The sequence below is a fragment of the Lepus europaeus genome, chromosome 6 (genome assembly GCF_033115175.1).
Source record: "Lepus europaeus isolate LE1 chromosome 6, mLepTim1.pri, whole genome shotgun sequence".
In the NCBI taxonomy this organism is placed as follows: domain Eukaryota; kingdom Metazoa; phylum Chordata; class Mammalia; order Lagomorpha; family Leporidae; genus Lepus; species Lepus europaeus.
This window is the reverse complement of record NC_084832.1, coordinates 2,190,396-2,215,141: the sequence shown is the minus strand read 5'-3', so window position 1 is coordinate 2,215,141 and position 24,746 is coordinate 2,190,396. Positions and strand designations below refer to the sequence as shown.

General features: G+C 59.7%; 1 protein-coding gene across 2 annotated transcripts in view; it reads left to right on the top strand.

Moving 5' to 3' along the window:
• Positions 1–24,746, top strand: part of ARHGEF7 (Rho guanine nucleotide exchange factor 7) — a 178,896-nt gene that overhangs the window by 129,031 nt on the left and 25,119 nt on the right. Inside the window, exons 1-7 of one of the 2 annotated variants that reach the window (XM_062193929.1) lie at positions 2,034–2,123; positions 2,339–2,434; positions 11,401–11,523; positions 19,032–19,170; positions 19,930–19,989; positions 20,637–20,783; positions 24,168–24,254. In XM_062193929.1, coding sequence (XP_062049913.1) covers positions 2,083–2,123; positions 2,339–2,434; positions 11,401–11,523; positions 19,032–19,170; positions 19,930–19,989; positions 20,637–20,783; positions 24,168–24,254 — 693 coding nt within the window. In that variant the 5' untranslated portion in view covers positions 2,034–2,082. Of the gene's footprint in view, positions 1–2,033; positions 2,124–2,338; positions 2,435–11,400; positions 11,524–19,031; positions 19,171–19,929; positions 19,990–20,636; positions 20,784–24,167; positions 24,255–24,746 lie in introns of those variants that run through there. The other variant, XM_062193930.1, reaches the window with a different exon arrangement.

The following is a 24,746-nucleotide window of genomic DNA, read 5'->3' as shown; positions in this document are numbered from 1 at the left end:
ACTCGTGTTTGTCCCTCGGTTTTTAATAGTAAGTTAATTTTGGCTAATTTGATGCACTGACATAGGGTGTTTACTTTAAAGTTAATATGTAATCTGCTGTGTATGTACAGTAATGGATCTTTAACTTTGAAAAATTGTAATATGAAGCATAACCTGACGCTATCATATTCTCTAATGAGAGCCAGAAATGGATTTCAGCTTTTAGAGGCAAGCTAAGCAACAAACTTAGACTTTTTATTGAGGCATATTTTACACGTATCAGCTGAATACATAGAAAGTTCCAGCTTGTGTCCTGAGGACTGCATGTCTGTGTAGACGCTGCCCCAGTCAGAACCCCCCCCCACATCGCCCTCTGCCCCAGTCAGAACCCCCCCTACATCGCCCTCTGCCCCAGTCAGAACAGCCCCCCCGCATTGCCCTCTGCCCCAGTCAGAACCCCCCCACATCGCCCTCTGCCCAGTCAGAACAGCCCCCCCGCATTGCCCTCTGCCCCAGTCAGAACAGCCCCCACATCGCCCTCTGCCCCAGTCAGAACAGCCCCCCCGCATTGCCCTCTGCCCCAGTCAGAACACCCCCCACATCGCCCTCTGCCCCAGTCAGAACCCCCCACGCATCTCCCTCTGCCCCAGTCAGAACCCCCCCCACATCACCCTCTGCCCCAGTCAGAACAGCCCCCCCGCATTGCCCTCTCCCCAGTCAGAACCCCCCCGCATTGCCCTCTCCCCCAGTCAGAACCCCCCACATCACCCTCTGCCCCAGTCAGAACAGCCCCCCCCGTATTGCCCTCTGCCCCAGTCAGAACCCCCCCACATCGCCCTCTGCCCGTCAGAACCCCCCCTACATCGCCCTCTGCCCCAGTCAGAACCCCCCCAATATCGCCCTCTGCCCCAGTCAGAACCCCCCCCACATCGCCCTCTGCCCCAGTCAGAACCCCCTCCCCGCATTGCCCTCTCCCCCAGTCAGAACCCCCCCTACATCGCCCTCTGCCCCAGTCAGAACCCCCCCAATATCGCCCTCTGCCCCAGTCAGAACCCCCCCCACATCGCCCTCTGCCCCAGTCAGAACCCCCCCAATATCGCCCTCTGCCCCAGTCAGAACCCCCCCCCACATCGCCCTCTGCCCCAGTCAGAACCCCCCCTACATCGCCCTCTGCCCCAGTCAGAACCCCCCCCAATATCGCCCTCTGCCCCAGTCAGAACCCCCCCGCATCGCCCTCTGCCCCAGTCAGAACCCCCCCACATCGCCCTCTGCCCCAGTCAGAACCCCCCCCGCATCGCCCTCTCCCCAGTCAGAACCCCTCCCACATCGCCCTCTGCCCCAGTCAGAACCCCTCCCACATCGCCCTCTGTCCCAGTCAGAACCCCCCCACATCGCCCTCTGCCCCAGTCAGAACCCCCCCCCGGCATCGCCCTCTGCCCAGTCAGAACCCCCCCACATCGCCCTCTGCCCCAGTCAGAACCCCCCCCACATCGCCCTCTGCCCCAGTCAGAACCCCCCCACATCGCCCTCTGCCCCAGTCAGAACCCCCCCGCATCGCCCTCTGTCCCAGTCAGAACCCCCCCGCGTCGCCCTCTGCCCAGTCAGAACCCCCCCCCCCCCGCATCGCCCTCTGCCCCAGTCAGAACCCCCCCTGCATCGCCCTCTGCTCTGATTTGTGGTGCTGGCGTGGGACGTAGTGTGAGTGGAGTCCAGCAGGGGGCGCTGTGGGTGCTTCCTTTGGCACAGCAGAGTGCTGTGGAGATTCGGCCGTGCGGCTCTGCCCCGAGGCTGCCAGTGGCTCCTCCGTTGTCTGGGTAGCCTTGGCATTGCCTGCGTGATGACAGAGCTCACTGTAGCCTCCCCGTGGGTGTCCTGGGGTCAGATGTGGGTGGCCTGATCCTTCGTCCGCAGCCCGGGCAGTACCGCAGGAGTGGGCCTCAGTGAATACCGGCAGTGGACAGGGACAGTGCTGACGCTCCTGCCGCAGCGTACAGATCCCGGTAGCAGCGCTCGGGACGCCAGGTAACACTGAGCCGTCATCTGTTGTAGGTGCTACAGAACATTTTAGAAACAGAAAACGAGTATTCTAAAGAACTGCAGACTATGCTTTCCACCTACCTGCGGCCGCTGCAGACCAGCGAGAAGTGAGTCAGAAGACGAGCTGCGTACCCGTAACGTAGTCTCACTGCGGACTGTTACCTGCAGGGGGTGGTGGGTGAAACAATGGGATGGGAATTGGTGAGCCGGTCTGCCTGCCACATAAGCGCTTATTAAATGAGGACTTCGGGGCGCTGGGCGGGGAAGGGGAGCGTGAGGCGGGCGTGGTCGCGTGCTCTCACTGCGGTTTTTCCTGGCCTAGGTTGAGTTCGGCGAACACTGCACATCTGCTGGGGAATCTGGAGGAGATCTGTACTTTCCAGCAGATGCTCGTACAGTCCTTAGAGGAGTGCACCAAGTAAGTGACACCCTGAACGGGCGAGAGTCAGGTGGGTAAAAGCGGCATTTCAAGGATCAAGTTCCTCAGGGTTTGAGAACTCACATTTCTAAAGAGGCAAGATTGTTGTAAACCTTTTGGGGAGGTCAGTTTTGTACTAGAAACTGTATTGTCTGCAAGATTTTATAAAAGCTTAATTTGTGTTGACAATCTGTAAACACCTGTATCAGGTGCCGTCCACACAGCCTGCCGGTCCCGGGTCCTCTGGCAGGTGCACTGCCGTCCACACAGCCTGCCGGTCCCGGGTCCTCTGTGTGAGGTACACTGCCATCCACACAGCCTGCCGGTCCCGGGTCCTCTGTGTGAGGTGCACTGCCGTCCACACAGCCTGCCGGTCCCGGTCCTCTGTGTGAGGTGCACTGCCGTCCACACAGCCTGCCGGTCCCGGGTCCTCTGTGTGAGGTACACTGCCATCCACACAGCCTGCCGGTCCCGGGTCCTCTGTGTGAGGTGCACTGCCGTCCACACAGCCTGCCGGTCCCGGGTCCTCTGTCAGGTGCACTGCCGTCCACACAGCCTGCCGGTCCCGGGTCCTCTGTGTGAGGTGCACTGCCGTCCACACAGCCTGCCGGTCCCGGGTCCTCTGTGTGAGGTGCACTGCCGTCCACACAGCCTGCCGGTCCCGGGTCCTCTGTGTGAGGTGCACTGCCGTCCACACAGCCTGCCGGTCCCGGGTCCTCTGTGTGAGGTGCACTGCCGTCCACACAGACCTGTGGCCTCTGTCCTTGGTTCTTTGTAAGCACTGAGGGCTTTGTTAGCCTGAGGGCGGAGCCGGCTGCTGTGTGACTTCCCCCAGGACCACACAGCTGGTGCCTGTGAGCTCACGGCTGCGGCCAGAGGCTCTCTGGCACGAAGGACTGATTGAGTCCGAGCATTCTGCCTCCTTTCTGAGTCTCCGATGCACCTGGGTTCAGCCTGGGACCTGGCTGCTGCTTCACCCCACCCCTAACTCAGCCGCCGCTCTTGAGTGCCTCATTGAGAACCACTGGCCGCGGGGCTCCTCCTGGCCGGGCTCAGCCTTGGCGTGGAGGCTGCCTGCGCGTGCTGGGAGAACCACTGGCCGCGGGGCTCCTCCTGCGGCCAGGCTCAGCCTTGGCGTGGAGGCTGCCTGCGCGTGCTGGGAGAACCACTGGCCGCGGGGCTCCTCCTGCGGCCAGGCTCAGCCTTGGCGTGGAGGCTGCCTGCGCGTGCTGGGAGAACCACGGGCCGCGGGGCTCCTCCTGCGGCCGGGCTCAGCCTTGGCGTGGAGGCTGCCTGCGCGTGCCGGGAGAACCACTGGCCGCGGGGCTCCTCCTGCGGCCGGGCTCAGCCTTGGCGTGGAGGCTGCCTGCGCGTGCTGGGAGAACCACTGGCCGCGGGGCTCCTCCTGGCCGGGCTCAGCCTTGGCGTGGAGGCTGCCTGCGCGTGCTGGGAGAACCACTGGCCGCGGGGCTCCTCCTGCGGCCGGGCTCAGCCTTGGCGTGGAGGCTGCCTGCGCGTGCTGGGAGAACCACTGGCCGCGGGGCTCCTCCTGCGGCCGGGCTCAGCCTTGGCGTGGAGGCTGCCTGCGCGTGCTGGGAGAACCACTGGCCGCGGGGCTCCTCCTGCGGCCGGGCTCAGCCTTGGCGTGGAGGCTGCCTGCGCGTGCTGGGAGAACCACTGGCCGCGGGGCTCCTCCTGCGGCCGGGCTCAGCCTTGGCGTGGAGGCTGCCTGCGCGTGCTGGGAGAACCACTGGCCGCGGGGCTCCTCCTGGCCGGGCTCAGCCTTGGCGTGGAGGCTGCCTGCGCGTGCTGGGAGAACCACTGGCCGCGGGGCTCCTCCTGGCCGGGCTCAGCCTTGGCGTGGAGGCTGCCTGCGCGTGCCGGGAGAGCCACTGGCCGCGGGGCTCCTCCTGCGGCCGGGCTCAGCCTTGGCGTGGAGGCTGCCTGCGCGTGCCGGGAGAACCACTGGCCGCGGGGCTCCTCCTGCGGCCGGGCTCAGCCTTGGCGTGGAGGCTGCCTGCGCGTGCTGGGAGAACCACTGGCCGCGGGGCTCCTCCTCCGGCCGGGCTCAGCCTTGGCGAGGAGGCTGCCTGCGCGTGCTGGGAGAACCACTGGCCGCGGGGCTCCTCCTCCGTCCGGCTCAGCCTTGGCGTGGAGGCTGCCTGCGCGTGCTGGGAGCAGGAACCCTCCGTAAGGAGTGATGGGGAGGCTTGTGGGGGGATCCTGTCACAGTGGGGTTCCAGGTGAGGTTTTCCTTTAAAACAGTGCTCTAAGTGGTGGGGAATTCCTTATGATACCTGATCCCCCGTAGACCCCATTAGGTGTGATTTAGAGGAGTTCTTGGGTTCGGTCTGGAAAGGTGGAACTGTGGCTTATCAAGTTGCTTCTATGGAAAAACTGAACCCTGGGAATCTAGCAGTGTCTCCAGAATACTTTTCAAATAAAACCCATTTGTCAGCTGATTGCTCACGTTTCGTCACATCCATTGAAAATAGAATTTCACAGACTCTTGGAACGGTCTCGTTATTGTATCAAGTTTCGTTTTCCATTTATTTGAGAATTTTTAATGTATTTTTTTATGTGAAATACAATCAGAGCTCTCAACAGAGAGAGCTCCCACCTGCTGGATCAGGCCCCGAATGCTGGGCCACGCTGGGAGCCAGGAACTCCATCCGGGTCTTCCACGTGGGTGGCAGGCGGAGCCATTGCCACTGCTTCCTAGGGCCTGTGTTAGCAGAAAGCTGGAGCTGGGAGCTGAGCCGGGCCTCGAACCCAGGCACTGCAGGGTGTCCCAAGTGGCATCGTAACCATTACGCAGACACCCACCCTCCCCGTTCCAGTTTGTTCTGTGATGACTCGGCGCTCTCCGAATGAGTGATGATGCGCACATCTGGCTGCTGCTGAGGGCCACTGCCAACATGAGGGCGCTGCCAGGCTTACATCGCTCACGCCCGAATCCGGCTTCCACACTGTTGCGTGTCTGCCAGACCCACTCCCCCACTCCCCCACTCCCTGACATGTTCCGGGCTCGGGGCTCTTTCTCCTTGTGTTCTAGCACCCCCCCCCCATGTGCCCCTGGAGGTTGGGACCCCACAGGCCCAGAGAGCCCAGTTGGGATTCAAGTGTTTGATGGCGCCCTTGCTCTGTGTGTGTCCACGGGACACCTTGCTGTGCAGGTGCAGGGCCGAGCATCGCAGGACATCCGATGTGTGTGCAGAGTTGGGGACATCTCAGCCATGACATGATTCTGACAGGCTGCAGGCTCCCAGGAAACACGGGCACCATTGTCTGGAGACCTCGTTTCCTAGCGTGTTTGTTGTTTGCAGTGGTTTTGAGAAAAATAAATAAAAAAGCAGTTATTGTTTGCAAGGTTGAGAGGGAGAAGAGGAGAAAGAGAAAGAGGCGTCCTCTTTCCACTGGTCATTCCCCAGACGCCCCCAGCAGCCAGGGCTGGGCTGGACCAGAGCCAGGAGCAGAGCCCTGGGGACTCGGTTGAGGTGTCCCACGTGGGTGACAGGGACCCGAGGACTTGAGCCTCCACCTGCTGCTTCTCAGGTGCACGTCAGCCGGAATCTGCGATCCGTGGTGGAGCCAGGATGCGCCCAGGCCTTCTGATGGGGTGCGGGTGTCCGAGCGCCACCTCAGTCACTGCCGGCTCCCCGCCCCCGTTTGAACTCGGCCTGTGAAGCTGTTGAAGCTGTGGTTATGACCTCTGGCTTTTATTCTGGGGACAGTCACTGCCGGCTCCCCGCCCCCGTTTGAACTCGGCCTGTGAAGCTGCTGAAGCTGTGGCTATGACCTCTGGCTTTTATTCTGGGGACAGTCAGGGACGTGTGGTTTGGGAGTCACGCTGACGGAGCAGATGAAGGCCAGATTAGGAGCGGGGCTGAGGGGAGCAGCCGAGTCCAGCTTCAGGGCTCTCCTGTGTGACCCTGGGGGCTGTGCTGTGCGGTCTGGGGTCGGGCTGGGCTGGGGGCTGTGCTGTGCCCCGTGGGAGGAGGCCTTGCAGGCCTTGGAGCACAGCTTCGAGAGGCTCGTGTGTGTGTGTGTGTGAGAGAGAGAGAGAGAGACAGACAGACAGACAGACACCCTGGGGGCAGTGCTGTGCAGTCGGGTCGGGCTAAGCTAGAGAGAGAGAGAGAGACAGACAGACAGACACCCTGGGGGCAGTGCTGTGCAGTCGGGTGGGGCTAAGCTGGGGCTCCCCTGCCGCTGGGAAGAGGCCTGGCAGGCTTTGGAACATGGCTTCGAGAGGCTCGTGTGTATGTGTGTGTATGTGTGTGTGCGCATGTGCCCCCGGGAAGAGGCCTTGGAGCACAGGTTTGGGACGGCAGCTGTATGTCCCTATGCCCGCATGCACCTGTCTGTGAAGCCGGGCCGCGGCTCTGAGCCCACATGCCTTTCTCTGGCCGCTGCAGGCCTCTCCTATAGGCTGCTGGTGACGTCAGTCATGGAAGAAGCCCAGGGCCTGGCCCTTCCGAAAGTAAGCTCCGACTCCCCTTCCCCTCGCCCTCCCTGTCCTCAGGCTTGGGGGCGCCTGGAGTCTCCATGCCTTGCAGGTGGGCTGGAACTGCAGGCGTCGCCGGTGCTCACGGGAGGATGTGTGCGAGCAGGTCCGTATGGAGCAGTTCTCTGGTTTCCCGAGACATCGTTCCTATTTGGGGAGAGGGAAGGCCCCTTGGGGCCGCGGGTGTCTGCGCCTGTTCTGTGCCACCCAGGAAGTGGGCCGTCTCCATGCTGCTCTCAGAGCCCCGCTGTGCTGCAGGGCAAGCGCTGGGATGGGATTCGTTGGTCGTTGTCTGCGTATCCATGGCTGGACAGAGCTGTGGCCAGGCCTGAAGGCCCGGAGAAGTCCACGTGCTGACTGGGTGGACACTGGCCTACTTGGCGTTCAGTGAAGCATAACTTCACAGTGAAACCTGCGTGACACGGCCAGGGTTGGCAGGAGCGCCTGGCCCCCGCAGGTGTGGGTGAGACGGGGACGTTCCGAGTCTGTGCGGGCCCCACGGGGCAGCCACTGCCCACGAAGCCCTGCTGAGCACCGGCATCAGGCTCGTGGCGGGGGAGCAGCGTTTCTCTGTTTATTTACCGTCCCTGACTCACCAGCACAGCTGATGGCTGCTGGGTTGGAGGCCTGGGTTAGAGACCCCTGTCTCCTGTGGGAGTGCATCCTCACGTCAGGGCTGCCTGTGCGCAGGGCACAGCTCCTGCTGTTCTGGGCTGGGCGGAGCTTGCTGCTCCTGGGAGTCCATCTGTGCCCCCCGCGTGGGGACACGAGATCAAAGGAGACCAGGCGTGGTGGACACAGCCTGGAGCCACGTGGAGGGGCTTGTGCACACAGGGCACTGGTTCATCAGGCATGCTGGGGGCGTGTCTGCGTGGTTCCTCACGAGTCAGCCATTTCTGTGGGGGGGTGTGTGTCCATGCGTGTCAGCTGTTTCTGTCTAGGGGGTGTGTGTCCATGCGTGTCAGCTGTTTCTTGGTGTGTGTCCATGTGTGTCAGCTGTTTCTTGGTGTGTGTCCACGTGTGTCAGCTGTTTTTGCCTGGGGGCGTGTCCACGTGTGTCAGCTGTTTCTGTCTGGGGGGGTGTGACCACGTGTGTCAGCTGTTTCTGTCTAGGGGTGTGTGTCCACGTGTGTCAGCTGTTTCTGTCTGGGGGGCCGTGTCCACGTGTGTCAGCTGTTTCTGTCTGGGGGGCCGTGTCCACGTGTGTCAGCTGTTTCTGTCTGGGGGTGTGTGTCCACGTGTGTCAGCTGTTTCTGTCTGGGGGTGTGTGTCCACGTGTGTCAGCTGTTTCTGTCTGGGGGTGTGTGTCCACGTGTGTCAGCTGTTTTTGCCTGGAGGCGTGTCCACGTGTGTCAGCTGTTTCTGTCTAGGGGTGTGTGTCCACGTGTGTCAGCTGTTTCTGTCTGGGGGGGTGTGTCCACGTGTGTCAGCTGTTTCTGTCTCTGGGGGCGTGTCCACGTGTGTCAGCTGTTTCTGTCTGGGGGGGCGTGTCCACGTGTGTCAGCTGTTTCTGTCTGGGGGGGCGTGTCCACGTGTGTCAGCTGTTTCTGTCTAGGGGTGTGTGTCCACGTGTGTCAGCTGTTTCTGTCTGGGGGGGCGTGTCCATGTGTGTCAGCTGTTTCTGTCTGGGGGGCCGTGTCCACGTGTGTCAGCTGTTTCTGTCTCTGGGGGGGCGTGTCCACGTGTGTCAGCTGTTTCTGTCTAGGGGTGTGTGTCCACGTGTGTCAGCTGTTTCTGTCTGGGGGGGGCGTGTCCATGTGTGTCAGCTGTTTCTGTCTGGGGGGGCGTGTCCATGTGTGTCAGCTGTTTCTGTCTCTGGCGGCGTGTCCACGTGTGTCAGCTGTTTCTGTCTGGGGGGGCGTGTCCACGTGTGTCAGCTGTTTCTGTCTGGGGGTGTGTGTCCACGTGTGTCAGCTGTTTCTGTCTCTGGGGATGTGTGTCCACGTGTGTCAGCTGTTTCTTGATGTGTGTCCACGTGTGTCAGCTGTTTCTGTCTGGGGGGGCGTGTCCACGTGTGTCAGCTGTTTCTGTCTCTGGGGGGCATGTCCACGTGTGTCAGCTGTTTCTCTGTGGGGGTGTGTGTCCACGTGTGTCAGCTGTTTCTGTCTCTGGGGGGGCGTGTCCACGTGTGTCAGCTGTTTCTGTCTCTGGGGATGTGTGTCTACGTGTGTCAGCTGTTTCTTGATGTGTGTCCACGTGTGTCAGCTGTTTCTGTCTGGGGGGGCGTGTCCACGTGTGTCAGCTGTTTCTGTCTCTGGGGGGCGTGTCCACGTGTGTCAGCTGTTTCTCTGTGGGGGTGTGTGTCCACGTGTGTCAGCTGTTTCTGTCTGGGGGGGTGTGTCCACGTGTGTCAGCTGTTTCTGTCTCTGGGGATGTGTGTCCACATGTGTCAGCCATTTCTGTGGGAGGTGTGTCCACATTTGTCAGCTGTTTCATACGTTCACCCAGATGCCCTGAGGCTACTTCAAAGAGTTTTTGGAATATTGAATTAAAAGATAAGCTTATTTTGGTGCAAAACAGTTTGAAATCTGTGTATACACAGGAGTCTTCCAAAAGTTCACGGGAAATGTGTGTGGTGAAGAAGTTTGTGTGAATCTCGAATGTGTTTGCGCCACAGCAGACTTCAGTTCTGTTTTCCCTGAGCTTGTTCATGTGTTTATGATCTACGTTTGGCGTTCTTAATTGACTGTGTTATTTATGGTGGCCACTTTACATCTACATTTATGTTCTAGACTTACTATGTGAGAGAGACGGGAGGGGAGGGGAGGCAGAGTGTCACCATCTCTGGTTCACTGCCCAGACAGCCCCAGGACCTGGGGCGGAGGGGGAGGCAGGACTCCATTCACGTCTCCTGCATGGGTGGCAGGACCTGGTTACTTGAGCGGGCAGTGCTGCCTTAGCCTAGGTCTGCCTCAGGGGAAGCTGGAGTCGGGGTCAGAACCGGTTACTGAGCCTGGGTCCTCCGATGGGCTGGAGGGCGGGTGCTGTAACCGCCAGGCTGGGCTTACCAGCTCTGCGAAACCCGTGTTCTCAGAACTCGGATTGAGAGCTGTCGCAAGCCCCCAGCTGCCGTGCAGCCGGCTTCCTCGTGTCCTGCCGCTTGCGTGGTGGACGCATGTCTCCTTGGCGGTTTCAGTGGGACTAGCCTTTGTGAGCCTTGGGAAGCAAGCTAGTGAGGAAGGAATCCGAGCTGGTGAGAAGTGGGGGTAAGAGCGGTGCCTGTGTGTCATGAGTGTTCGGAGTGGCAGGGAGAAGACCAGGAGCTGTGTGTGGTGCGGATCTGGGGTTTGGAACCTGAGACTGTCCCAGTACTCAGACCTCCCGGAGTCTCCGTGCCTGTACGACTTTCTCGAGGGGTGCTGGAGGAGACGTGCCCAGAGACTCGGTAGAGGTGGCAGTGGGGAGCTACCTTCCTGCAGGGCCGCGGGAACCAGTGTGCCGTGGTCTGTGTCTCAAGTGTGCAAGTGGACCCGTAAGCGCCCACGCAGGGCACTGAGAGGCGGCCCTTGGGTGCTGATGAGCACCCTGGCAGAGGCTTGAGGCGTCTCTCCCCCCTCTTGCCGCGCAGGGAGCCCTTGTCAGACCCTGCTCTGGGGTTTGTAGCCCCAGAGCTGGGAGCACTTGGCGGCGTTGTTTGTGAATTACCATCCTTAGGCGGCCGGGCCTGGGGAGGCGGGAGGGGCTGGGAAGGCGGCAGGGGCTGTGGACGGTGCTGAGTCCCGAAGCCCTCGCCCCTCACCTGCTCTGTAGCCAGCACAGCCGGTTCCTGGGTCTCTAACTCATCTTTCTGGTTCCGCATTGGGGCCAGTGTTGTGGTGCAGCAGGTGAAACTGCTAGCGCGGCCTGCCACGCCGGCATCCCACGTGGGTGCCGGGCTGGGTCCTGGCTGCTCCACTTCAGATCCAACTCCCAGCTCGTGGCCTGGGAGAAGCAGCAGAGGATGGCTCAAGTACTTGGACCCCTGCCACTCACGTGGGAAACCTGGATGAAGCTCCTGGCTTCGGCATGCTCCATGACTGGTCATTGTGGCCTGCTCGGGCGTGAACCAGCCCATGAAATGTTTCTCTCTCTCTCTCTCTCTCTCTCTCTCTCTAGCTCTGGCTTTCAAATAAATAAATCTTTAAAAAACAAAAAGACTGTTACCTGTCATCTTAGCATGGGTTTTGTAAAGAGGGGCATCTCCGCTGACCAAGCCAGATAGCCACGTTCATAGCTCTCCGTAGGTTATGCAGAATCCAGGGTTTAATGGCATCCATCCCTCTAACTGCTCAAAGGGCTTGAGCCTGTGGACAGGGCCTGGTGGGTGGATGCCAGGGCTGCTTCCCAGGAGCCCCTGTTCCTGCCAGCTTCCCAGGGGGACAGGTGTGCGCCCTGTGCTCACAGGCGATCTTACGCAGAGCAGCGTTCCTTGGGTCTGAACACTGACGTCATTCCCTTTGCCTGTGTCCCGTGTCTCCAGGTTGCCTGAGGCTCAGCAGAGAGTTGGAGGCTGCTTCCTCACCCTGATGCCCCAGATGAAGACCTTGTACCTCGCCTATTGTGCCAATCACCCTTCGGCAGTGAGCGTCCTCACGGAGCACAGGTGCGTCCCCACGTGCCGCACGGAGCCCAGCGTCGTGTTCCGAACAATGACTCGCACTGTGGCTAGCCCGCAGAGTCCCGGCTTCAGAACGCTGCTCATGAGCCGGAACTGTGCTTCGTGTGTGTAATGGGAGAGGGTCTTCCGGGAAGGCTCCCGCTAGCCTGGAGCCCGCTAAGGAGCCGTCAGTGACTGGGAGGCATGCCCGCAGCTGTGTGGAGGCCACCACAGTCTCCCGAGTTAGAGCACGCTTCCTGCTCCGAGTGGGGAGTGGGTGTGAAGACAGAGTGTTAACTGGAGACCAGTAGCTTCAGCTTTCCCCGAAGCACGATTACGATGCGAGCAGTGAATTGTTTGGAGGACAGGTGTGTTTCCTGTGGACTGGAGGAGGGCGTGGCCAGGAGCATCGTTTCCAGGGCCGAGTTTCCTGGCTACCGGGTGGAGTTTGGGGTTGCTTTGGTGTGAATGGGCACGTGGACGGGAGGGCGTAGCCGATCAGTCTTCAGTGCTAATAAAGGCACAATATTATTATTATCGGTTCAGAAAAAATTTAGTGGTGTCTCCTGGGAACAGCAGTTCCAAAAATATTAAGACTGCAAATGGAAATGCCCAGGTCTCACACTAGGTGATGGCAGGTGTGTGGGCTGAGGTCAGATGTCCAGGTCTCACTGTAGGTGATGGACAGGTGTGTGGGCTGAGGTCAGATGTCCGGGTCTCACTGTAGGTGATGGGCAGGTGTGTGGGCTGAGGTCAGATGTCCAGGTCTCACACTAGGTGATGGCAGGTGTGTGGGCTGAGGTCAGATGTCCAGGTCTCACACTAGGTGATGGGCAGGTGTGTGGGCTGAGGTCAGATGTCCAGGTCTCACACTAGGTGATGACAAGTGTGTGGGCTGAGGTCAGATGTCCAGGTCTCACTGTAGGTGATGGCAGGTGTGTGGGCTGAGGTCAGATGTCCAGGTCTCACTGTAGGTGATGGCAGGTGTGTGGGCTGAGGTCAGATGTCCAGGTCTCACACTAGGTGATGGGCAGGTGTGTGGGCTGAGGTCAGATGTCCAGGTCTCACTGTAGGTGATGGGCAGGTGTGTGGGCTGAGGTCAGATGTCCAGGTCTCACTGTAGGTGATGGCAGGTGTGTGGGCTGAGGTCAGATGTCCAGGTCTCACTGTAGGTGATGGCAGGTGTGTGGGCTGAGGTCAGATGTCCAGGTCTCACTGTAGGTGATGGCAGGTGTGTGGGCTGAGGTCAGATGTCCAGGTCTCACTGTAGGTGATGGACAGGTGTGTGGGCTGGCATGTTAAATGCTCGGCTCCCCCACCGAAGGGCTCTGGGTTCAATTCCCAGCCCCAGCTGCTGGATCCAGCATCCTGCTAGTGCAGACCAGGGGGCGGGGTGATGACTAGGTCGTTGGCTCCTGCCGGTCACAAAGAGACTGGATTGATTGCCCGGCTCCTGCCTTTGGCCCAGCGATTACAGGCATTTTGAGATTGAGCCTGTGAACAGAGATTTTTAAGAAGATAAACACCATCATGCTTTTAATTTAAATATTTAATTTCTACTTATCCTTAAAACTTTTAATTAATACCAAAAATAAAACAACGAATACCTTATGGTGAGCAGGCACTCCTCGCCGGTTAGCGCTGTGCTGGGTGCCTGGGGCACCACCGGTGGAATTGTGTCCCGTCAGACGTGGCATCAGAGCCTACAGGATCGCCTGCCCTTGCTCTGAGCCCCGTGGCCACCTTCAGGCTTACCCTGTGTCTGCGTTCCCAGTCGCGGTGTAGGGAGGCGTGTCAGGTCAGAGTGAGCTGCCTGTGAACAAAGCCGGAAGTTCCTCCGTGCGCACCGATGGGAGAGGACTGGGTTTTCAGGACCCCTCCCCCCCTTTATGGTGCAGCCCCTCCAGGTGGACCAGTGTGACAGAGACGGGGTTGGGACACACGGCGTCTCCGGAGAGGGGGTCCCGAGGCGTGCGCCCCGGGGGTGGGCTCCACTGCGGTGGGGCAGCATCCTGGCCTGGGTGCTTGCGTGTGGGCTGTGCCATCGGCTCCTGGGGTTTGTGAGGTACTGGACGTTGCACAGTGCGAGTACCCAAGCCCTGTCTGCAGAGTCCCCAGCAGTTACTGAGCCGGGGTGAGGGACTGGAGTAGGGAAAGTGTAGAATGTTTGGACTTTCTCCCATCTCGGTATGGGTGGTGGGACGCTTTCTTTAGGGCCTGCTTGGAGGAAGACTGTCCGGGGAGGGGTCCCAGCTTTTTCTGCAGGGAAGCAAGCACCCTCCTGGGGACGACTGCAGGTGCTGCCGTTTCTAGAGGCCTAGGCTCTCGGGAGAAATGCTCATGCCAGTGTGTGTCAGCTCTGCTGTTACCTTAATGACTGTGTTGTGCTGTCTGGAAGGGGATCGCAGAATTTTCTCAAAATAACCAGGAAAAAAATACAGATGGGTCTTTGTGTCTGCCCCACACGGCATGCCCAGAGTGGATGTGGCGATGAGGTCACTCCCTGGACAGCAGCCCTGGGGCAGCTGCTGTGGCGCTGACTCTGGGAGGCGAAGGCACCGGGGAGAGGGGGTGGCTGGGGCCAGCAGGCGCCGAGGCTGCGGGATGCGGTGCCTCTGTGCCCTCCTGAGGCCTGAGAGCCGCCGTAGCGCCCACTCTGCCGGCCACGGAGCGCGCCCCGCTTCCCAAGTGTGAGTCGAGTCGTGCGCCTGTGATTTCCTGTGGCTGACGGCGTCTTCGTGGCCCTGCTTGTCCTCTGGATGCCCAGCGCGTGCCTCTTGCCCCTCCCCTGCGTCGTGTCTTCCAGGGGCCACGCCATGCGTGCGGGGGTCTTGGGTTGGGGTGTGATGCTGGAGGGGCGACGTCGGAGCAGCGTGTTGTCCAGGTTTGAGAGCCTTGTTGCAGCCTCACGGTCGGTCCTTGCCTTGCCGACGCTGTGGTCTGAGTGAGGATCAGGTGCAGGGCGGGCAGGGTGACTGGTGTGCACGGCTCAGGTTCGGAGGCGGCTGGTGTGTTGGGCGACCCACACGCTGAGAAGGCCGCGTTCTGCTTGTCCCTGCCCCGCCATCTTGCAGGCCTCTCTGCTGTGGCCCTGGTGCGTGGCAGTAAATACCCGAGGGTTGCTGGCATGGATAGACGGGAAGCTGAAGGAGCCATTGTTTGCCCAACATGGCCGTAACTGCTGTGTTGCTTGTTGTGCTACTGAAGTAAAACTGCGGAGCGAAGCAGGATCCAGACAGATTTATAAAGTTGTTTCTCTTCTTAACTGTGTGTGCATGTCCTGGCACTTCAGGAAGTCTGTGGGAGATTAAAGGAAGTTACTTTTGCTTGCTAACATTTCGCGGAAGCTGTTAACTTTATTGTCTTTTGGGGGCATGATGAGGATGACTCAATTTTGTTAATTTTTCTCTGCTGTTAGCATAGTTATGACATTCCACATGAACCCTCAAATCGGTCAGCAGTGACCTGAAGAGAAGAGATTTTTCCTTGTTGTTGTTGTTTTTTTTTTTTTTTTTTTAATCTTGGTAGAAAAGGCTGTGCAAGGATTTAATTTAAAGGAGTTGAAATGTATTTTTAGTGTCCGAGTTTGAATTTACGACTGCCTGATAACTTGTCAGAACTTAGAGAAATGCGGTGAAGTGGAAGTTTGTCTGTTCACTCTGCTCACGCGTCAGGATTGGTAGAGTGGATGATTGGAGAGACACCGGGGGGCCGTGGAGGGGGGCCGTGAGCCTGCGGGCAGCCTTCCTGTGCTTGTGGGCGGCTGCACCGGCATGGGCTTCTGCTCTCAGTTTTGCAGGCAGCGGCAGCGCAGGTGGCAGGCCTCGTGGGGTGGGGGTCCCCGCGGCACATGCAGAGCAGCAGGCCGGCTGTTCCCTCTGCCTTCCAGTGCTGTCCGTAGCCCTCGCTGTCACCCAGGCGAGGACAGCAGTGGGGAGGGGGTGGCAGCGGCAGTGCGCTGCCCGCTTCCCGCTCCCCGCCTGTCGCCCAGCCCCCATCAGAGCTAAGGGAGGCAGGGGCTCAGGATTAGAGATGCAGGCAGGAGCGGGCGACTGCGCTCAGGCGCCCACGGTGTGCACGGACGCAGCTCCTGGCAAGGCCTTGGAGCGCTCGCCTTGTGTCCAGTACCTCTGTCCTGTGGCTGGCCTGACAGAAGAGCTGTGACATTTTATTAATTCATGTATTTGGGGGGTGAAAGAGAGCGAGCTGCCATCCATGCTTCACCTCGGGCGCCTGCAGCAGTGGGGCTGGGCCAGGCCAAGCCAGGACTTGGGCACCGAGTCCAGGTTTCCATGTGGGTTACGGAATCCCGAGGACTTGAGCCACCACCCCTGCCTCCAGGGTCTGCATTGCAGGGAACAGGGATTAGGAGTGGAGCCAGGACTTAGTGTGGGATGCCGGCACGCAAACCCAACACCGAACTGCTAACCTCTGCGCCGAACACCTCACCTCTACACCGGCAGCTCACCTCTACACCGGCACCTCACCTCTACACCACACACTATACCGCACACCTCACCTCCACACCAGCACCTCACCTTTAGACCACGCACTACACCACACACCTCATCTCTGCACCGCACACTACACCACACACCTCACCTCTACACCAGCACCTCACCTCTAGACCACACCCCTCACCTCTAGACCACACACTACACCACACACATCACCTCTATACCAACACCTCACCTCTACACCACACACCTCACCACTATACCACACACTACACCACACACATCACCTCTATACCAACACCTCATCTCTATACCAACACCTCATCTCTATACCGGCACCTCACCTCTACACCAGCACCTCACCTCTATACCACACACCTCACCTCTAGACCACACACTACACCACACCCCTCACCTCTAGACCACACCCCTCACCTCTAGACCACATACCTCACCTCTAGACCACATACCTCACCTCTAGACCACACACTATACCGCACACCTCACCTCCACACCAGCACCTCACCTCTATACCACACACCTCACCTCTAGACCACACACTACACCACATACATCACCTCTATACCACACCCCTCACCTCTAAACCACACCCCTCACCTCTAGACCACATACCTCACCTCTAGACCACATACCTCACCTCTAGACCACACACTATACCGCACACCTCACCTCCACACCAGCACCTCACCTCTAGACCACACACTATACCGCACACCTCACCTCCACACCAGCACCTCACCTCTACACCACACACCTCACCTCTACACCAGCACCTCACCTCTAGACCACACACTACACCACACACCTCACCTCTAGACCACACACCTCACCTCTATACCAACACCTCACCTCTATACCAACACCTCATCTCTACACCAACACCTCACCCCTACACCAGCACCTCACCTCTACACCACACACTACACCACACATCTTATCCCTACACTGGCACCTCACCTCTAACACCAGCACCCCTACACCAACACCCCTACACCAATACCCCACCTCTACACCACACACCTCATTTGTACACCAACACCTCACCTCTAGACCACACACCTCACCTCTACACCAACACCTCATCTCTAGATCACACACCTCACCTCTAGACCACACCCCTCACCTCTACACCAAGCACCTGCCCTTGGCCAAATGCCCACCCTGAACACATTTCTTAGGAAGCACAAAAATTGGAGACTGAAGATGTTGAGTTGCGTGTTGCCTGCAAAGCACACGAGTGCGCACACAGCCTGCGGTACCCTCCTCCGCCCTCAGAGGAGTTGGGCGGGCTCGTTGTCGTTGGCGACGTTTTGAATTGTGTAGCTGAGAAGGCTGCCTTCTGTACACGGAGGACAGGTTATTTTGTGCTGGTCTTTATGGCTAGGACGGTGCTTGGCTTGGCCAATACCTGTGAGTGCCCACGTCCGTTGACCGGAAGGACTGCTGTTCCTGGGGTGGGTGGCTGGGCAGAGGGGGGCTGGGAGTCCCGTGCGTGCAGAGTGGCGTCTGAGCTGTGTGACGTGCTCAGGACACGGAAGGCGGCGTGGTGTCGGCACGTTTCTAAGGTGGTTTAGCCGGGCGGCGCGTTCCTGCCCTCCGAAGCCTCGGCGGCACGCGCGAGGCTGGGTGGGTGGCTGGGCTGAGCCGCCGAGGTGTCCACCCGGCTCTTGTGCGGTTGTTGGAGGGTGGGCGTCGGGCTGTAGGAGTCGCCGTCTGAACTCAGCTCGACACCACCGGGAGCCCGCGAGTGTTTGCTGTGCCCGGGGCTCGCCAAGGCCTCGTGGGTCTGGAGTTGGCATGGTGTGGCCTGGCAGGGCTGTCCCTGGGTTCCATTGGAAACCTGAACTGAGTGTGGCCGCTCAGGCTTCTGTTAGGATCTTTGTGTGTCTCCCAGGGTGCCGTTCGTAGCTTCCTGAGAGGCGGCTCCTGTTTGCAGAAAAGCCTCTGTGCTAGGAAAAGATGTTTGCTTAGGGTGCGTGCTGTGGGGCCATTCGATTCCAGCCTTTTGGGTCGAGGCGTCGGGATCCTGACACTGGACTGGTGGCTGAGGGCTCTCCCTGGTTCCCAGGGTGTGACAGGTGACGAGGGGGTGGGCCTGGTCCCTCAGGGTGTGACGTGGTGACTGAGGTGCCTTGGTCTCCTGGGAGGTGACGTGGGGTGACCAGAGGGTCTCCCTGATCTCCCGGGACATGGTGAGGTGCCTGGGGGTTGTCCTGGTCTTCAGGATCTAGCGAGGTGGCTGAGGGCTCACGCTGGAGAACATGACACGAGGTACCTGAGCTGGCGTGCCCCTCTCCCAGCTGGCATGGTGCAGGGGTGGAGGTGATGCACGGGGGTGAGGGTGGCAGGCTCGGGCCCCACGGCAGAGGTGAAGTCAGTGTCCAGTAGCGAGCAGCACTCACAGACGTGTTGGTGTGAGCCCAATTCCGGTGGAACTGTGAGGGCAGAGGGGATGGGTGCGGAACCGCGGGACGAGGAGGGCCCCGGTGGGAACACTCGGCCGACTGAGACACTGGGACGGCGGTGCTGAGCGAGGAGGCCGCGCCTTGGTGGGGCTCTGGACGTGCAGTGTTGCCTCTCTCCTCTCGTGACGTGACGATGGAGTGGTGTTGGATGTCCGAAGCCTCCACGCATGCTGCTTCCCGGCCTGTGATGCTCTGTGCGACCTTCAGGTCGGGAGCCGTTGCTGGGTGTGCGGAAAGCTGGGACCCTGGGAGAGGTTGCAGGAGGGCCTTTGGGAGCCGTCTGAGCAGCTCGGGACACTGGGCCCACTGTGGCACTAGCAGAACTGCGCAGACTTGCTGATCCTGCATCACGCACAGCTGTTGTTGCTCATGGAAGCGCAGAGCTGGGACCCTCCAGGGGTCTCCTTTGGCGTTTCAGAAGAGCAGCTCGTGTTTGCTTAGGAAGTTGTGTGTAGGCTTCAAAACCCAAGTTGGAACAGTGTCGCTTGCTGTGAGTGCTGGCCCCTCAGTAGAAGTCAGAGCCGTGAGGACCGCTCGCCCTGACCTGAGCTCCATCTTCCTCCCTGCCCAGTGAGGACCTGGGGGAGTTCATGGAGATGAAAGGTGCCAACAGCCCGGGGATTCTCGTGTTGACCACCGGCCTCAGCAGACCCTTCATGCGCCTCGACAAGTACCCCACGCTGCTCAAGGAGCTGGAAAGACACATGGAGGTAGGTGCTGTCGCGGCCCCTGTCACCCAGGGCGCTAGCCAGGGACTCGGGGCTGTGCGTTCAGACAGACGGAGGGAGGTGCTGCAGCCAAGAGTCTGTGGCAGGGTAGTCAGACTTACTATAAATAAATAAAGGTAGTTATCACTAGCTATTTATTTGAGAAGCCAGAATCAACAGAAAGTTTACCCGGTGTTTTTAACTAGCGGATTTTCAGAACGATTTTGTCCAGCGTTAAGTTTCTTCTTCTTACCCAGGCTTTATGCTACTTCCTCCTGCTGCTCTCCCACCTCCCCTGCTGACGGAAGTGTTTGTAAAGGCTGGAGGAGTGAGCTGATTCCTAGTAGCTCGGCAGCGTCCCTCAGGAGCATGTAGCTGCACCAGGGGCCGGCAGGGGGAGAGCCGCCTCGTGAGCGGCTGTTGGCTCGGCCTTGACCGAGCGGTTGCAGGTGTGGGGGGCTTGAGGGACGCCCTGGGCCCGGGCCCACCTTTTCTGCAGGTGAGCAGCTGGCAGGTCCTGCTCACGGCCTGACCCTCTGACGGTCCGCGCAGCAGTGGCCGCAGACAGCCTGTAGCTGCAGGCTGCAGGGACGCGTCATTCACAAAACCGGCTTCCTTTGCTGCCGCCTGCCCCGGCTGCTCTCTTTCCCCCGTGCTAAATCCAGTGGCTCCCTGCTGAGGAGAACGGGCCGCCGGAGGGGGCGGTGCTGGGGCCTTCCTGGCATGTGAGGTAGGAGCTCATAGTGTGTTTCTTCTTCGAAGGATTATCATCCCGACAGACAAGATATCCAGAAATCCATGACTGCCTTCAAGAACCTGTCTGTAAGTGCCGAAGCCGAGTGTGGCGGTGAATCGGGGAGGACAAGTTAGATGATGAAAAGCTGCTTCCACGTGACTCGGCGTCTGCGCAGATGAGACGACGGTGAACGAGTAGTGGGAACTCCGCGGCCGTCACTGCTGTTGGAGCGGGCCTGGGCACCCGCAGAGGGACCTGGTGACTGTAGGTTCTGAACAGGCACCACGTCGTTAGTGTCACAGCCGCGCCCACAGTGGGATTCCGGTGGCTCCGCCCACACGCGCGGGGTGCCGGCAGCTGTGTGTCCCTCCAGGGAGCACAGTTGCCCTGGCCTTTCTCCTCTTTGGCCTTTATGTTGGCGACGCCAGTGAGCCGGAGCGCCTGCGTCCCCTCCTAGCAGTGCAGGGTCTGCTCTGTGTGTCGGATACTGCTGGTGTCCCAGCAGAGTTGTGTCTGCTTCTGTGAGAGAAGCCCACACTTTTTTTTTTTTTTTTTTTTTTTTTTTTGTAAAGAAAATGTTTCCAGCTCCATACAGTCAAGCAGATCAGTTGATTACCTGTCTTGGGAGGTAGGCTAGGGTCAGTGGCTGTCAGTGGGAGGGTCAGGCAGACAGTACAGCCAGTGTGGAAGCTTCTGGAAGTCCTGTCTCTGACAGTGTGGTTCTGTGTCTCAGGCCCAGTGTCAAGAGGTGCGGAAAAGGAAAGAGCTGGAGTCCCAGATCCTGACAGAAGCCATCCGGAACTGGGAGGGGGACGACATCAGGACCCTGGGCAGCGTCATCTTTATGTCCCAGGTCGTAATGCAGTGTGCAGGAAGTGAGGTACTGCAGCCCACCTGCTGTCACCCCCGTCTGTCCCCCCTTGGGGTCCCGCCACACAGGGTCATCAGGGCAGCCCACCTGCTGTCACCCCCGTCTGTCCCCCCTTGGGGTCCCGCCACACAGGGTCATCAGGGCAGCCCACCTGCTGTCACCCCCGTCTATCCCCTCCTTAGGGTCCCGCCACACAGTGTCATCAGGGCAGCCTACCTGCTGTCACCCCCATCTGTCCCCCCTTGGGGCCTCGCTACACAGGTCATCAGGGCAGCCCACCTGCTGTCACCCCCGTCTGTCCCCACCTGGGGTCCCGCCACACAGGTCATCAGGGCAGCCCACCTGCTGTCACCCCCGTCTGTCCCCCCTTGGGGCCTCGCTACACAGGGTCATCAGGGCAGCCCACCTGCTGTCACCCCCGTCTGTCCCCACCTGGGGTCCCGCCACACAGCGTCATCAGGGCAGCCCACCTGCTGTCACCCCCGTCTGTCCCCCCTTGGGGTCCCGCCACACAGCGTCATCAGGGCAGCCCACCTGCTGTCACCCCCGTCTGTCCCCACCTGGGGTCCCGCTACACAGGTCATCAGGGCAGCCCACCTGCTGTCACCCCCGTCTGTCCCCACCTGGGGTCCCGCTACACAGGTCATCAGGGCAGCCCACCTGCTGTCACCCCCGTCTGTCCCCCCTTGGGGTCCCGCCACACAGCGTCATCAGGGCAGCCCACCTGCTGTCACCCCCGTCTGTCCCCTCCTTAGGGTCCCGCCACACAGCGTCATCAGGGCGGCCCACCTGCTGTCACCCCCGTCTGTCCCTGGGTTTTGTCAGCAGGACTCCTGTCCTGTCACAACTGGGTCTGGGGCTTGTCACAGTGCGTCAGAGGGGCTTAGATCTGGCTGCGGGCTTTCCAGAGCCTGTGTGAAGGTCTGTGCCTGTCCGGCCGTCACTCCTGGGAATGTTTCCCGTGGTTCATGTCGTTGCACTTTTCTATCGTGTGTTCCAGTTGGCATTTACTTTCGGCGGGTGGTGGGGTGGGCAGGGGTCACAGTTTTCTTCTGGGTTTAGCTTAGTGGGAAGTTAAACCAGGTTCTGCCGTCTGAACCCCACGAGCCGTCCACTTTGACCGTGCGCGTGAGTTCGTGCTCACTCGTTACGGGGAAGCGCCTCTTTGCATGGTCCATCTCTGGGAGAAGCAGCTGACGTGATCGGAGCCGCGAGGTCCCCTCTGAGACGCCTGTCCCCTCTGAGACGTCTGTCCCCTCCGCCAGCTGCTGAGGCCTGCGTGCCCCGGGAGTCGTGACTGGGCTTTCTCGCCGCCTGGTCCTCACGGAAGCAGTTTGATTCTTAGTCGTGTGCTTCCTGACTTCGTGATCTTGGGCGCGTTTCCCACAGCGTGTCCTTGTGGTGCCAGACGTGCACACCAGGGAGTGCTGCTGCAGGGGGGATTCTGGGTGGGGGTGGGGGTGGGGTGATGGTTAGGGGTCGGGTTAGGGTTGTGGGAGGGTTAGGGCTAGGGTGCGGGTGGGGGTGAAGGTTAGGGCTGGGGTGAGTGTTGGGGTGAGGGCTAGGGCTAGGGTGGGGATCACGGTTAGGGGAGGGACTAGGGTTGGGGTGGAGTTAGGGCTAGGGTGCGGGTAGGGGTGAAGGTTAGGGCTGGGGTGAGTGTTGGGGTGAGGGCTAGGGCTAGGGTGGGGATCACGGTTAGGGGAGGGATTAGGGTTGGGGTGGAGTTAGGCTAGGGTGGGAGTGGGGGTCACAGTTAGGGGTGGGGTTAGGGTGGGGGTGGAGGTGAAGGTTAGGAGTGGTGTTGGGGTGAGGGTTAGTTGGGATTAGGGTTAGGGTTTGTGTTAGAGTGGGAGTGAGGGTTAGGTGTGAGGTTGGGGTTAGGGCTAGGGTTGGGGTGGGGGTGAGCGTTATGGTTAGGAGTTAGGAGTTAAGGGTTAGGATTAGGATTGGCATGGGTGTGAGGGTTAGGGTTAGGAGCTAGGGGTTAGGATTAGGGTGGGGGTGGGGGTTAGGGTTTGGGCTAGGGTTGGGGTGAGGATGAGTGTTAGGGTGGGGTTGGGGTGAGGGTTAGGGTTGAGGTAAGAGGGTTGGGATTAGGGTTAGGTTTGGGGTAGGGGTGACGTTTAGGAGTGGGGTTGGGCTGAGGGTTAGGGCTGAGGTGGGGTTGGGGTGAGCGTTAGGGCTAGGGTTGGGGCAGGGATGAGGGTTAGGAGTTAGGGGTTGGGGTGGGGGTGAGGGTGAGGGTTAGGGTGCTGGGGCTCCTAGGACCGACAAGCTTGTGTGCCGCTGGGGCTCTTGAGAGCCTGCGCCCTGGGTGTTCCCTGGGTGCCCTTGAGTCTTGAAGAGGGGCATACGATGAGCAGTTTTCCGTGCTTCTCCCCGGTGTGGAGCCCTCCTTTCCGAAGCACTGTGCTTCCTCGTGTCCCCCAGTTACAGTATATACTAAAGGAAGGGTGGAGAGGGAGAGAGAGGCAGATCGAGGTCTCCCCCACTGGTTTACTGCCCGGATGCCTGCAGCAGCGGAGGGAAGCTCAGCTCTGCTGCACTCTGGGTAGGTCTCCCGCGGTGGGGCAGGGACCCACCAGTGGAGCCGTCACCTGCTGGCTCCCAGGGCGTACATCAGCAGGAAGCTGGGGTCGGGCGGAGCCACCGCCAGAACCACCGCTCCGGGGTGGGACACAGCGTCCCCAGCAGCGTCCTAACCACTGCGCGGAACACTCACCCGGGCTCCTGGCTTGGTCACACGTCTCTGGGCAGTGGTTTGGGTGTCAGCAGCAGCGTATCTGTGTCTGCCTCTCGAAGAGTCTGGGTGTTTGTCATTCAGTCGTGGTGGCTTTGGCTGCGAACCTGTGGGGCGACTGCTTTTACTAAGCCTGCAGTGTGACCAGGTGAGTGTGTGGGCAGCTGAGGAAAGGGTGACTGGCGTGCCGGGGCCTGGGAGGGGTGCCAGGAGCTCGTTATCCGCAGTCAGTCTTGCCCTCGCCGCCCACCCCTCGCGTTAGCCTCGGGGTCCAGCTGCTGTCGCCACCACAACTTGACAGGCTCTTTTCTCCCTCTTTGCCTCAACCACCACGAGAAATTTTAGATGAACTGAAAATAGTTGTGGCAGAGCTGAGCTCCGTAACTGGGGTTGTCGCACAGAATGCCTGTGGGCCCAGGGCCTTGCTTTATTCTGAGTCAGTCCGTTGTCTACGAAGCTGTTAAAACTCCCTGCTCGCAGTCACACGTGACGACCTGGTACGTGATCTAGAACTTGGTCTCCACTGACTTTAGCTAACGTGGCAGAGACCCCTGAACAGGAAGTGGTGTGATGTTTCGTAGGGTCAAGTAAACATGCTCACTAGTGCAAGATGATTTGCACAAAGTTCTTTGAATTTGTTTTTGTGCTAGGAAAAGAATGAAAGGTATCTTCTGCTCTTCCCAAATACCTTGCTAATGCTGTCGGCCAGCCCCAGGATGAGTGGCTTCATCTACCAGGTGAGCACGTTACAGGTTTGTGTCCTGTAGTTCCCGTGGGCCTCAGGAGGACCTTCAGGCCGGCTTTGCGTTTGTGCGTTAAATCCTGCGAATGTCTGTCTGCTCTGTGCACAGTGTGTGCTCTTTGGATTCAGGTGGGGACACACAGCGCCGGCCATTTCCTGGTGTCCATTCTAAGTAAAAGGAAGCCATGAGGACAGAGTGCTGTGGGCCAGGCTGGTGTCCGCCCCTGCCCGGTGTTTGCTGTGCGACCGGTCTTGTGTTCATGGGCTTGTGGGTAAGGGCGGAGGCCTGAGCCAGAGCTTCGCGAGCGTGCAGCTCAGCCCAGGTGGGCCACAGGGGAGCACGCCAGCCTTTAGCCTTTCTCATTGGAATCATGTCACTGCTTTCCTCTGGACGATGAGAGCTAACCTGGGAAGAAATGGCAGCCACGGTGGATGTCCTTGGCAGGTCTCGCCGACCCCTGCTGGGCACTGAGTCCCCGAGGACTTG